General features: G+C 37.6%; 1 protein-coding gene across 1 annotated transcript in view; it reads right to left on the bottom strand.

Annotated features, from left to right (window-relative positions):
- Window positions 1-1161: 1161 nt before the first annotated feature.
- The window catches only part of LOC134535502 (unconventional myosin-Ia), a 171051-nt gene continuing 159304 nt past the window's right edge, over window positions 1162-12908 (bottom strand). The window contains exons 23-26 of the mRNA XM_063374640.1: window positions 8747-8899; window positions 6748-6875; window positions 3162-3302; window positions 1162-1265 (exon numbers count right to left, since the gene is read on the bottom strand). Coding sequence (XP_063230710.1) covers window positions 3179-3302; window positions 6748-6875; window positions 8747-8899 — 405 coding nt within the window. The 3' untranslated portion in view covers window positions 1162-1265; window positions 3162-3178. The remainder of the gene's footprint in view (window positions 1266-3161; window positions 3303-6747; window positions 6876-8746; window positions 8900-12908) is intronic.

Here is a 12908-nt window from a genome sequence, read left to right as displayed (position 1 = left end):
CTTGGTGGAGGTGAAATACAGCGGTGACTGGACTACTGACAGTGCGTTGGGATAACTGAAGTGTTTGGGGTGGCTCGGACAGGACGCCAGCTAAGGAGAGGTGAACATGAGGTGGCGAATGTTCTTAAGGTTGTGACATCACCAGCGGCAGTGGTGTGAACAGCAGGTTCGTTGCCCGGCGAGGATAAAGGTCCCCATGAGGTCTCACTGGCACTGGGTGTTTCACAGACATCTGCGGCAGGGTGGCGAGGCATTATAGCGCCCTTGGTGATCCAAAAATACACAGGGATTAGCGTAAATATGTAATTTGTACTCCATCGACCATCGTTGTTTTCTCTACTCTGTATCTTAAAGCTGGACTCCCAATCATCCGTTTCATTCGTCCGTCACCCGTCCGTCCATCAATCACGTGACCTACAGCCAATCAGATGGCCCGAAAAATTCCATCCATCCGTCCGTCCGTCAAAACCTTGCCAAGCTTTAGCTTTTGTCGGACCAATGGATGATCCACCGCCTTGTTAAGTCGATCGTCTTCAATACGACTCTCCGAAAACAGTGTTCGATTTTTTTAATTTGCAATATATAGAAGGCTGTCGTATTGACCGATTATTATTGTCACAATAACGGTAAAGATTGCTTATGAGAATGAGCTTTTTGGAAGAAATGCTGATAAATTACGTCCGGGAAAGGGAGCATTTGTATAATATATATAGCAAAGACTATCGGGATAAGCAACTGAGGGAAAAAGCCTGGATAGAAATAGCTTCTTTCTGTTTCCTTTGACGCAGTAATAAAAGAAGCATAATTTTATTTATTGCTGGCATGACTAATGTTATTTTTAAGACGGCACCCGTTTAATCCACTTTTCAAAGCACGGTTCCCGCCTGTCAACTTATTACCACATTCATAAAAACAAAAGTTAATTATCCCAAGTAAATTATTTCACCAAAAGTTTACCTACAATTGAGAAAGTATGTGGCGGAAAGTTGTAGCACTGATATTTTAGAATAGTGACGGATGGATGGATGGCGGATGGTTGAGAGTCGGTAATAATTGCCGAGAGAAATAACGGACCGAAATTGATGGACGGACGGGTGACGGACGGATGAAACGGATGATTGGGAGTCCAGCTTAATACTGATCCAGCTCACCTTGTAGAGTGTCCGCGGGAGCAAGGGCCACTGTCCGCCGGGCAAGGCAAAACATATCACAAGTCAGTTTCAGCATCGACGCCGGCTACCCACCCACACCTCCGCGCTGGGGACCTGCAACCAACCAAAACACTCCGCTCGTGCCAGCCAGTCCGGTGAAACACACCTTCTTCAACTATTTGTAAATTTTATGTAATGCCATTCGCATAACTGTCCTGTAACATTTTGAAAATCAAAATTAACCAACACAAAGCCTGGATTCTGCACAGAGCTCAGATTTAAATGAATTCCTTGTCTGGAACAATGTGAACTGACTTGTGGACTTGAGATACAACAGCAAACAATAATAAATTCTGTCTAACTATTACCACTGTAATTCATATATTACATATAGGACTATGTACATCTATGGTCTTTTGTGTTTTAGGAAATTGTGAGGCCAAGGTCAAAAATTTATTCTGAGGCCTTTCCAATAATGTTGAGAAGAGAATTTTATCTTTACAATAACATAATAAAATTTAATGTTCCTATGCCACAACAAAACATTTGCACAAGAATACTGAATGCTGCATTCAAAAATTAGCTTAACATATAGGTATAGCCTGTCGGCGTAGAAAGTACCATGACCAATGTCAGACTGATTGTTGTGGACAGAGATCTTGAGTGCATTAATTATATTTATGGTGTAGACATTAGTAATAAATAAAACTGAACCAATAAATTGGGCTATGCCCTACGAACCCAGTTCCCCCCCCCCCTCCACATTATACTTGTAACAATATTTAATTCACTAAACCATGCAATTTTCCTTCACTTTAAAATACCTGTACAATTACTGAGCACCCCAGAATCCAGTGAGAATAAAATACTCAGTTTTAAAAGAAATCATAAATATGTAGTTATATTCACTTAATTCACTCGATACAAAGGCTACCACATGAAAGATTCAAAGTCATATTTGAACTTTTTAGTATGCTGCTAATGGACATTACTATAAACACCAGGAACATATAACTGTTCTCTCAAATTTCTGCAAATACTTTAACTTAACTCAATTTTTAAACACCTGATTCTACTTAACTAAAAGAGTATGGACTCAACTCATGTTGACACAAAAATTTGCAGACTAATCCATTTATAATAAAAATAAGTGTGTAGTTTTCATATTTAATACTTTATGTTCAGATGTGACAGCCTTCAAAAATTTGACAATTGTAGAGCAATATAATTAAAGAACTTAATTGTAGACATAAATTAAATTTTGCATGGTTGCATTATCCAAGAATTGTTTCATTAACATCAGCTCTGACAGGGTGTCTACAAATACCTAATGAAACAATGTCAAGGATTTTTTGTTGCAGAAAGTGCTTTTCTAATCCAAAACATGTAAGCAAAATCAAACACACTATGAAATAGATCTATTATTTGCAGTAATGTGCCAATTTTTATGTTCGAGAGCTAGAATCTTTTCAAAAATAATTTCCATATGATTTAAGTAGACAGTCTCCAAATATTCATATTCAATTTGCAACTGTAAACTGAGGTGAGGCATAAAAAAAAAAAAGAATGCATGTTAGCATTTGTAATTTTCACCATAGTTACTGTTTGTTCCGAAACATTTTCATATTTTCCACGACTAAAAACTTTGTGACCTGCCTGTAATCATCCTGTAGGAAAAAATAATAATAATAAAAAAATCCCTGTTCTGTATTTTGCATTTCAAAACAAACTACAAATTAAGACAACTTTATTCTAGTCTGTGAAATATGATTTTGCATTTACAGTGCAAGAATCTGTGTGTTTATTTATAACTGTTCCTAATCTTCCATAATCCTCCGTGACTTGGGCCACCCTCTAGTCCACCTTTGTGGCAGGCCGGCACTACCGCTACCTGGAAACAATTGTATTTGGTTCCCAAGACTATGAAGTCGTACTGATCATTCACAGAGGATGGTCTCTGTGCACTTCTCAGAAAAAGGCTGGAAGGAAGAACCTTAGAATAGAGTGTACCTGCAAAGATGCCAGCCTCACACCAACACCTCCATCTTGTTCCCTTTGCGCGTGATGCGTATCTGTCCCGGCTGGACCTCCGGCAATCCCATGCACTTGAACGAAACCATCACAGTCTGCTGGCCAAAGTTTGCTTCGAACCTGTACAAACGTGAAACAAAAAGTACAGCTACGACAAACACCAAAATGGAACATCTGTAATCAAGTAAGCTACTACCCTACAGGGTTTGGCCGTAAAGTAACGAGACTAGGTCTGGTAAAAATAATTGATCTGATAGGTACATATTGTTAAAATTCTTGAAAATAGTCTCCTTGGGCGTTGATACACCATTGCCAATGTGATTCCCACGCTGCTAAGGCTCCCTGGAAGTCAGCTGCCGTAACCTCTTTCAGAGACTCTGTGACAGCCCGTTGGATGATGGGAACATCTTCGAAACTGTGACTTTTCATGATTCTCTTGAGCTTTGAGAACAGGTAGAAGTCTGGCGGGCTCACATCTGGGCTGTACGGTGGCTGCAGCAAGGTTGCAAACCCTATCCGGACGAGGAAGGTGGTGTGGGCTGGAGCATTGTCATGGTGCAGCTTCCAGCAATCTGCCATCTCCGGTCGTTTCCGTTTGACGGCTCTGTGCAGGCGTGCAAGGACTTCTTTGTAGTAAAGGGCGTTGACTGTTTGTGGACCATCCCACACTTGTCAAAAAAGACAATGAATATTGTCTTTATCTTGGAATTTGACATTCTTGCTTTCTTGGGGCGCGGGGAGTTCGAGGTGTGCCACTCCTAACTTTGGCTCTTGTTTTCAGGGTCATACTGGAACACCAATGATTCATAGCCTTTTATTACGTTGTCTAGAAAGCCCGGTTCACTTTCTAACTGCTCCAGCATCTCACGGGAAGCATCAACTTGTCCACCAATTTATACAAACCTTCAACATTTTCAAATTTTCAGAAATAATTTTGTGAATTGTTGTTTTGCACATGTTTAGGTCTTCGGCGATTAATCTTAAACTCAAACGACGATCTGAGTCCAGGAGATTTTTTACCTTGGCCACATTTTCGTCCAAACAACTCGTTGAAGGACATCCAGATTCCTCCATGTCTTCAACTGTCTCCCGTCCATTCTTGAACTCATTGGACCACCGGGAAACCGAGGACATTGACCGGGCGTCATCTTTGTAAGCCTCCTTAACCAAGGCAATCGGTTTTGCCCAGGCGAAAGCAAAATTTAATTGCGCAGCACTGCTCCAGCAAACGCTCCATTTTGGACGTTTTCTGCAGTGACAAACTCAAATACAGCTTGTGCGCCACGCGTGTTCCTCACTGCGTCAGAGCTCAGATGAAACTGCCACCAGGTCCATTGCTTAGTTTAGAACCCTCCCCCCACCACAAGTCCCCCCTCCGGGCAACTGAAGCTCCGTGGAGCTGCCAGTCTCATTACTTTACGGACAAACCCTGTATGTTTACAGACAAGGTTTCATGGGTTTTTTTTGGGCCATTTTAATTTTCAACAAAGGTGATTTTGGTGTTATTGTCTTTATTTATATGAATTCTGTTTATGTAAAAAAAATATGTGTATACCTAATTCAGCAGGTATTATATAAAAATGACTCATTTTTACAACAAACTATAATAAGCTTAATTGTATCAATATAATTAATTGTTACAATATTGTCGTGAGGGGGGTTTTCGAATCGGCGTACGTGTATACCTTGGGCGCCACCACGTGGATGGGCACGTGGACCCGGCTACCGACCCTGTCCCAGGGCTGTGACGTGACCCATGTGGAGCTAGGCTCGACTTCCGCTCTCAGCGGCGGGCACGCTATGTTACTGCTCGTACACCTCCGTCTGTGTGCTGGGAAACTCGTGGTCGAGAATTAAGTGCAACGAGTCTAGTGAATATTGAGCTTTGTTGGCGCCGACACGTACACTCAAGACGCACACAGAAAACAGCACATAGTCCAGGTTTCTTGCTGACCAGGACACCGCGTGGCCCAGCTCCGAAAGTATAAGTCCGCTGATTAATCTAAAAATGCTTCGGGGAGCTTTAATTAATTAAGTTAAACAGTCTGCCGCCGGGGTAGGCCTCGAAGGTTGATTAAAAAAAGTTTTAAAAAATAGTTACGATGGCGGATGTTAACGGATCGGTTACAAGCAAAAGTTGAAGTCGACCAGGTGCTGAGGTGCGTCCTACCCCGCACAGCGAGCGGAAGAGACTGCCCCGGGCCCCGGGTGTCATGGCCGCAGGAAGTGATGAACTTACCGTTAGTACATTAATATTAAAGACAGTTAAACATAACTATTAAAACCTTTTAAAAATTGCAAGTTAATTAAGATTTAAGGATTACATATTACAGATATTTAAGAATTACATTATTTAAAAAACATACAGTCTCCACTGCTCCAGCTAGGGTGGGCGCCGAAAGGGTTCGCGCAGGGCGACCGAACACACGCACACACGCACACACGCACTTGTTGGCGGGAGGTTTGAAACAGGAGTCGGTGGGAGGAGAGGGGTCGGCAGTGGCGTGAGGCACACCGGGCTTAGGGAGGGCGTAGCCCTGGTCGACGTCAATATGATTCATCAAGCAGTTTCGTTTTTGAAAAAAAAAATATACCAAAACCAGTAATATGAAATTTAGTTAATAATAAACATGAGATAAGGAAAGGTCAAATTAATTTTTTCAAATTTATTTGGACTCTACATTAACTTACAAACTTTATGCCAAATAAATTACATTAAAATAACTGAATATAATATAAGTTATCATTTCTCAGACTTAAAGGTGCTGCGTAATAAACATGATTTTCATTTTCATAGCTATTTCGGATTTATTTCAATTTAAAATGAATTCTTACCCTATCTATGGTCTGCAACAGTAGATACATGCAGAACAGGATGGAGACAGATGAGCTAAAGTAGGGCCAGGGAAACTGCATTGCTTGGCTATCGTTAATTCAAATTAGTCATGTAGCTACTATGGCAATGGATTATATATTTTATTATTATTTTATAGTTTATTTGTGATGTACACCAGTACATTATTACTGGTAAATTGTAAAAGCCTTTCTCTTGTGGCAAGAATTAAGAGTGCTGTAAAAATCTGGCAGCAGACATACACACCAATACCTAGAATGCTATGAGTTTCACAAAAAAACCTTAAAGGCAGTTTATAATTTTTAACAGTTCCTTAATTCCATAATAAACATTTAATAGAAACTTCAAATATTGACATAAATTCTGTTTTCATAAATTTGGTGCAAGGCTTATTCTAAACAGCAAATATTTTTGGTCATGGTCAAAATTTTAGGGGTGCAAAACTTATTCAAGGGAGCAGTTTTTGATGGGTAAATATGGTAGTTATATCTTATATGGTAAAAAATTTCTTCATTTTTATCTTTTCCTGCATTTTGTAACATAATTCTCATTCCCTGATGTGAATCTAGATGATCTACATTTCCAACAACTCACTCATCGATTCTAAAGCTAGTGCGACGGCTTGAAGCAGGAAACATTCCGTCAACCGTCAACGCCCTTTTACTTTTCTACAAAGAAGTCCTTGCACGCCTGCACAGGAAGGAAACTCACTCTGTACTGATGTTGACTTCCGGTGGCTTCCCCATCGCATTCTGCACGACCAGGAACAACTTGGTCACAATCTCGATGACGTGGCCCGTCTGGAAGACAAAGTCGCCCTTCTTCTTGCTGAGGTCGCTCTGAAACAGGCAGCCAGGGGCGTTCTGGTGCCCTCCGGGGTCTTCGCAGCTGGGACTGGGCTACCAACACAACAGGAGAAACAACGCTACACTAGCCTACACTACCAACCACATTACTTAACTACAATCAACATTACAACACATGTACAACTAAATGGCAGGTAACACTAAGTATTTTGCTGTGGTGTCTCATTTGGCTTGAAGGAAAGACTGCTCACTTTTGTTCAAGAATTACACTTAACTATGGTGTATTGTGTGCCAAGAATGGGAAATGTCTACATGTCAATAACTATGGAAAAACATAAACAATATTTTAAGGAACTTTTAACAAAATTGTTGATATTAGTCAATACTTTTAGTACTAGGTAATTAGCATAAATAAGGTAACTACTCTTTACTCAGACAAAGAATGACTATGTACATACACTTCAGTGGTTCAGATTGGTTCCTTCTGATATCTGAAGAATGGTGTACAAATACTTACACATATATAGCTAGTAGCTATATAGAAGATATATCTAAAACTAAATAAATTAACCAATGGAAACAAACAAATAAAGTTTTTTTTTGACAAAGCAACAGGATTATGACTAATGACTAAAGCAAACAATGGTACAATAGTAATGGCTTAATGGGTACCTACCAAAAAAAATACATAAAGATATATAGTAACAAATAAATTTAGATTACCTACTCTAAAAGCTGAAAATAATTTTTTATAATGTAACGTTTCAGTTGTGGAAATTGAAGTACCATTAGAAATAGAAGAAAAAAAATTTAAAAAAAGGGGGGGGGGGGGGGTGTTTATTCTGTAAAGTCACTTTACGGACGATAATTTTACGTGATAACGTCATAAGAAAACATTGATGAAAAATTGCATACTTTTATCAATTGAATTTAATTATTATCACTGAATTATCATTATTTTGTATAATACAAAAAAAAGTTAATTGAAAATTACATTTTTTTTCATTGAATACTAAATAAAAGCAGTTGACTTTTTATTCGATCATTTATATGAGATAATAATTTTTGAGTCAAAATTGTAACATAACCTATTACTACTGCACTCGCCGACCGATGCTACTTTTTTTTAATAATCAAAGAACAAATATATGAGATTATATCGCTAATCAAATTCTTAAAATGAAAGAATTAATTACATTTTTTGCCGCAATTGTTGTTGTAATAAACAATGGAAACACCATTAACTTTTCACTTCACTTTATAAACAGTTGACAAAACAGTTCACGTGTAGGTTGTGTGCTGCCGCTGTCTCTCTTCTACTCGGACGCATCGGCCGATGGAGTGGAAGAGAGATACATAGATGCGTCACAAGCCGATCGTGCCTCTCTATCGCTTGTTCTGCGCTTTCGCTTGCACGCTCGGCTCAGGCGGAACGTGACAGCATGTCATGCTTTTTTGTGCGTGCAGCCGGCGTTCATCAATTTATAAGACGTTATCACGTCAACATGTTAAAGATAACTACGATTGAATTACTAACCTCAAAACAAACAAAACATGGTTAACACCACTACATAATCTAAAATAGTGTGTTAGAACATGATTACAATATTCATATGAAATTTAAATTTAAAGTACATTTTTGTTTGTCTCAAGTGAGAGATCATCCAGTTTTCGTCACAAGAAGTCACCTTATGTACGGGAAGATAAAGAGATTTAAATTTCTTTTTTTCTAAATGTCAATGGAACCTGGCGGTAGAGAGGCGCCCAGAACAATATTTCTCTCTTCTGAAACCAGTGCATGTATAAGTGAGGTGCAACATCAAGCATCAGGACACAGGGGCTGTCAGATGTGCGCACTAGCACTAATGAGGATGTGGCGTGAGTCTGCAAGAGTTACCACTCACAGCTCGTACATGGAAGACTGCGACGTCGTCGAGGAACGGGCTGAGGGACAGCCGGTAGATCTCGGTGGCCGGGACGCGGTACTTTATCTGCAGCGTGCGCTGGTCCAGGATCAGCATGGATGACGTCGACAACACAAACAGGATCGGCACAAACTACTGGCAGAAACACACAGTCTATCACATGCTGTTGTCATCCAACGCACAGGCCAACAGACTACAATACTCTAGCCCATAAAATATATTGAAGATCTTTAATCCGGTGCGTTCCAGACCACCACCATTCCAAATTAACAATTTTGCTGGATTACAGAAAACCAATTAAGTTTTGACAGGAATATAAAAGGAAAAATTAATATTCAGTAAAAATTGTATTTAAAACCAGTCGTACAATAAGCTGCTCTGAAGCAAGAAAAAATTCACTCAAGTGTCATTCTTCTTCGAAAATCTTTACAGAAAATGTATTCGTGAAGTGTAAAATGTGAAATGTAATCCACTAGATAACATGAAACACTGTACTGAAATGAAAACTGACAGTAATAATAAACTCCGAGTGACCTTAAAATGCAGGCAGCGCAACAGTGCCACATGGCTGCCAATGTCAACTGCCCGAATACATAAAAAAAAAATCTGCACGTGAGTGGCTCGATTGGTGCCATGTTACGAAATGTGCCAAACCATAGATGCCAAATTAATGCTTTTCACTGTACATGGTGTTAATACAGACTGCAAATGATCATTCTCATCCACATTTAAGAAAGCACAAAGCAAGCTTACCCATGTAAATACAGCACAATTTTTTCTAATTTAGCAGTAATATAAACTACGCAAATAGGTAATTTAAAACATCAACCCACCATTGCAAAAATGGTTATAATTTTCAAATAACTACAGTATTGCAGTAAATATTTTCATCACATTAAAAGCACTTGCATTTAACTGATAGAAACGTTAAAACATTTAAACACCACTGTTACAATTACAAAACCAAAGAAATAAGTGAGACCACAAAAATGCCACTAGTGCAGGAAACCGCAAACTCTATGATTCAAATGTAACTGATGACAAATTTAAGACATAAGTTTCACAAACAATGTCAATTCAACTCCACCAAAATCTACCTAACATTTTATTTCTTTTCTCTACTTACATTACACAGCAAAAAAAAAAAATATATATATATATATATATATATTCTCTGCTTTTACAACAAAATTAAAAACTTAAAGAGTGAAAAAGTAGGACACAAAACATGAATGTTAGGTTATCAATATGAGCAAATATGGTACAAAAAATGTTTTCACAATTTGCTACCTTGAAGTAGACTGTTAATGCCAGTAATAACAAGAATTTATTTTGTATTTTTGAGACTTAAAAATAAAACCATCTAGTTCAGTAAATTTTAAACAGGTTAAAGGAATGTTATTTGACTGATTCCTTGATTTTAAACAATTTTAAGGACATACACCAAGCAGCAATGGCGTAAGTCCATAAAACAGGGTAAAAAGGTATTTTTTAAAAAAGTTTCAACAGCAACACATCTAACAAGGAAATTACGGAACAAGCAAGACCCAACTCAAGGACTGAGAACTCACTCCGCTGTTAGCTTATAGGACAGTAAGTGACCTCACGATAGACATGAGATGTATGTACTTATTAAAAAAGTTAAGTAAAAAATAAAGTTTTCTTAAAAAAAAAATCGAATTAATATGAAATAAAAATACCTACAAATGAGACATTGCAATTTAATAAAAAACACTGGGATTTGAAAACAATTTGAATATTAACAAAAAAAAAAATAGAAAAATTTAAATTCATTGAAGATTTCAATTGGATTGGAATACAAATAAAGATAGTCTTCACGAACTAAATTTCTATTATTAATGCACAGATGGATGAATGCACGGATACATGCATGGACGGTCGATCGGTCGGTCGATCGGTCAGGTTAAGTTAGGGTAGCTGCATAGTAAAAAGTAATTATTTCACAATTAGAATCAATATTCTAAAAAACCATTTTCCATATAATAATTGTAGCCAACTTAACTTAACGAACCATTCACTTTAAAGTATTATTTGTCTAATTTTCTGAAGTTGTTACATAATGCAAACATTTTTTTTAGTAGATTCTAACTCTCATTCTTACTATTCAAATTCAATATTCATATTCGCTAGTAATTTTATATTTGTATTTGATTTGAACTAAAAAACTGGTATTCGCACATGCCTTCTTAACAGGTCCTGCATCCCTTCGGTCATCGCTAACTGAGAACTCTGCCAGTGGAATCTTGTGCAAGTGGGAAACAAAGCTAATATGCGACAAAGATATACCGTATATACTCGTGTATAGCGCGCCCTTTTTTCCCCTCAAGTAAAGGAAAAAAATAAGGATGCGCGCTATACACGGGAAAAAATTTTTTGGGGTGGGGGGGGGAGGCGGGGAGGAGTGGAAGTCGTTAAAGCCCACCCCACACGATGCCCATTTTCTGCTATAAATTCTGTTATACCCATGGGTATAAAAATTTTCATAAAAATTTGTATAGCAGAAGCGCAGAAAGATTTCTTAACTCCATACACACGATACCTAGAATGCTAACAGAAAACCAGCCAACGCAGTTGCCGACCAAAGCAAACATATCAGGGGAGGATAAACCTGTCGTAGTCAACTTATCAAAATACTGAAAAAAAAGTGAAAGTTACACCTGTTTGTGTTAAAAATTATGTAACTTGCGGAAATATTATTTGATATTTTATCTTATATTTTTCATTTGCAAATAAATAACAAAATCTGTTTAGTATTTAAAAACAAATTAAGAGCAATTTTGGAATTACAAATATATTTTTAAGTTGTAGGGTAATTTCAAAATCTAAAAATATATAAATTTAAATGATACAAGGGACATTGGGTTTACTAAATGTAGTTTATGTACGGTTTAAATTCTAATATTAATTTAATTATACAGTTAATCAAGCTAATTTCATTGTAATAGTAAAAAAAATGCTACCGATTCATATATGTTATATATAAGATTTATTGATTACTTATATATTTAACTACATAATTAGAGGAATTGTAACTAATATTTTTTGTAACCCAGTGAGACAAATAAACACGCACATACCGCGTAATAAATTTAAATCTTAGGTGAAGAAAAACATTTTGCATGTGTCGCTATGAAGTATCAGTTTATTCATTATTAATTTATGGACACTCGTTTCTTAATAAACGTTGGCGTTTTAATTATAAAATTAACTTTTGGTTTAAATTATTTGTGAACATGTGATTTTACTTTACTTTTTTAAAAGTAAAAATAAATCTAGGTACTACGTAGTACTATGAATAAAATCAATGGACTGAGACACCTAAATGTAGTTAATAATATTATATCATAAATTAATTCTAATAATTTATATTTGCAGAAAGCACAGTATGTACAATTTAATTATCTGTTATTTAAAAAAAACTAAAAAAAAAATTGGACTGAAGAGGATTCGAACCACATTCAAAATCACCCTTCTACCGCTGACATCGTGCCCTTCGCCACTACGCTACCGCAACTTCTACGAATGAGAGAGGAGATAATGGGTTATATATAATGCAACGTATTTTCATAACGTATTTTAAAATTTCCGATTACTTCTTTCTGTGGCAATTTCAGCTTAACAAATATATTCCATAGTAGTTTTACTATTATAAAGTTTCATTTGGCATACCATTACATTTGTTACGTCCCTTAATGTTGACAATACAGACTATATACGGGGTTATATTGCAACACGTGGGTCCGCCATCTTGACGGCTCCAGCTCGTGGGTATAGCAGAAAAATAGAACACGTTCTATTACGGTTTTGGCTAAGACTTCTGTTATGAAAACTTTTATACCCAGAGCCAGACCCCTTGGAAGGATGCTGAAATGTTACCCACACGGGAGCAGGCGCGCTAGCATAAAAATTACATGAAAACTGCTAAGGAAATGGGTGTCGTGTGGGGCAGGCTTAACTGCCGGGTGACGGGTGACGCTTCTGGCCAGCCCCCACACATACGCACAAGCAACAAGGCCTCTGTTTCACACACACACACACACACACACACACACACACACACACACACACACACACACACACACACACACACACACACACACACACACACACACACACACAC

This window comes from Bacillus rossius, chromosome 8 (genome assembly GCF_032445375.1).
Source record: "Bacillus rossius redtenbacheri isolate Brsri chromosome 8, Brsri_v3, whole genome shotgun sequence".
NCBI lineage: Eukaryota > Metazoa > Arthropoda > Insecta > Phasmatodea > Bacillidae > Bacillus > Bacillus rossius.
The sequence above is the reverse complement of the archived record's forward strand: the minus strand, read 5'-3'. Positions and strand labels throughout refer to the sequence as shown.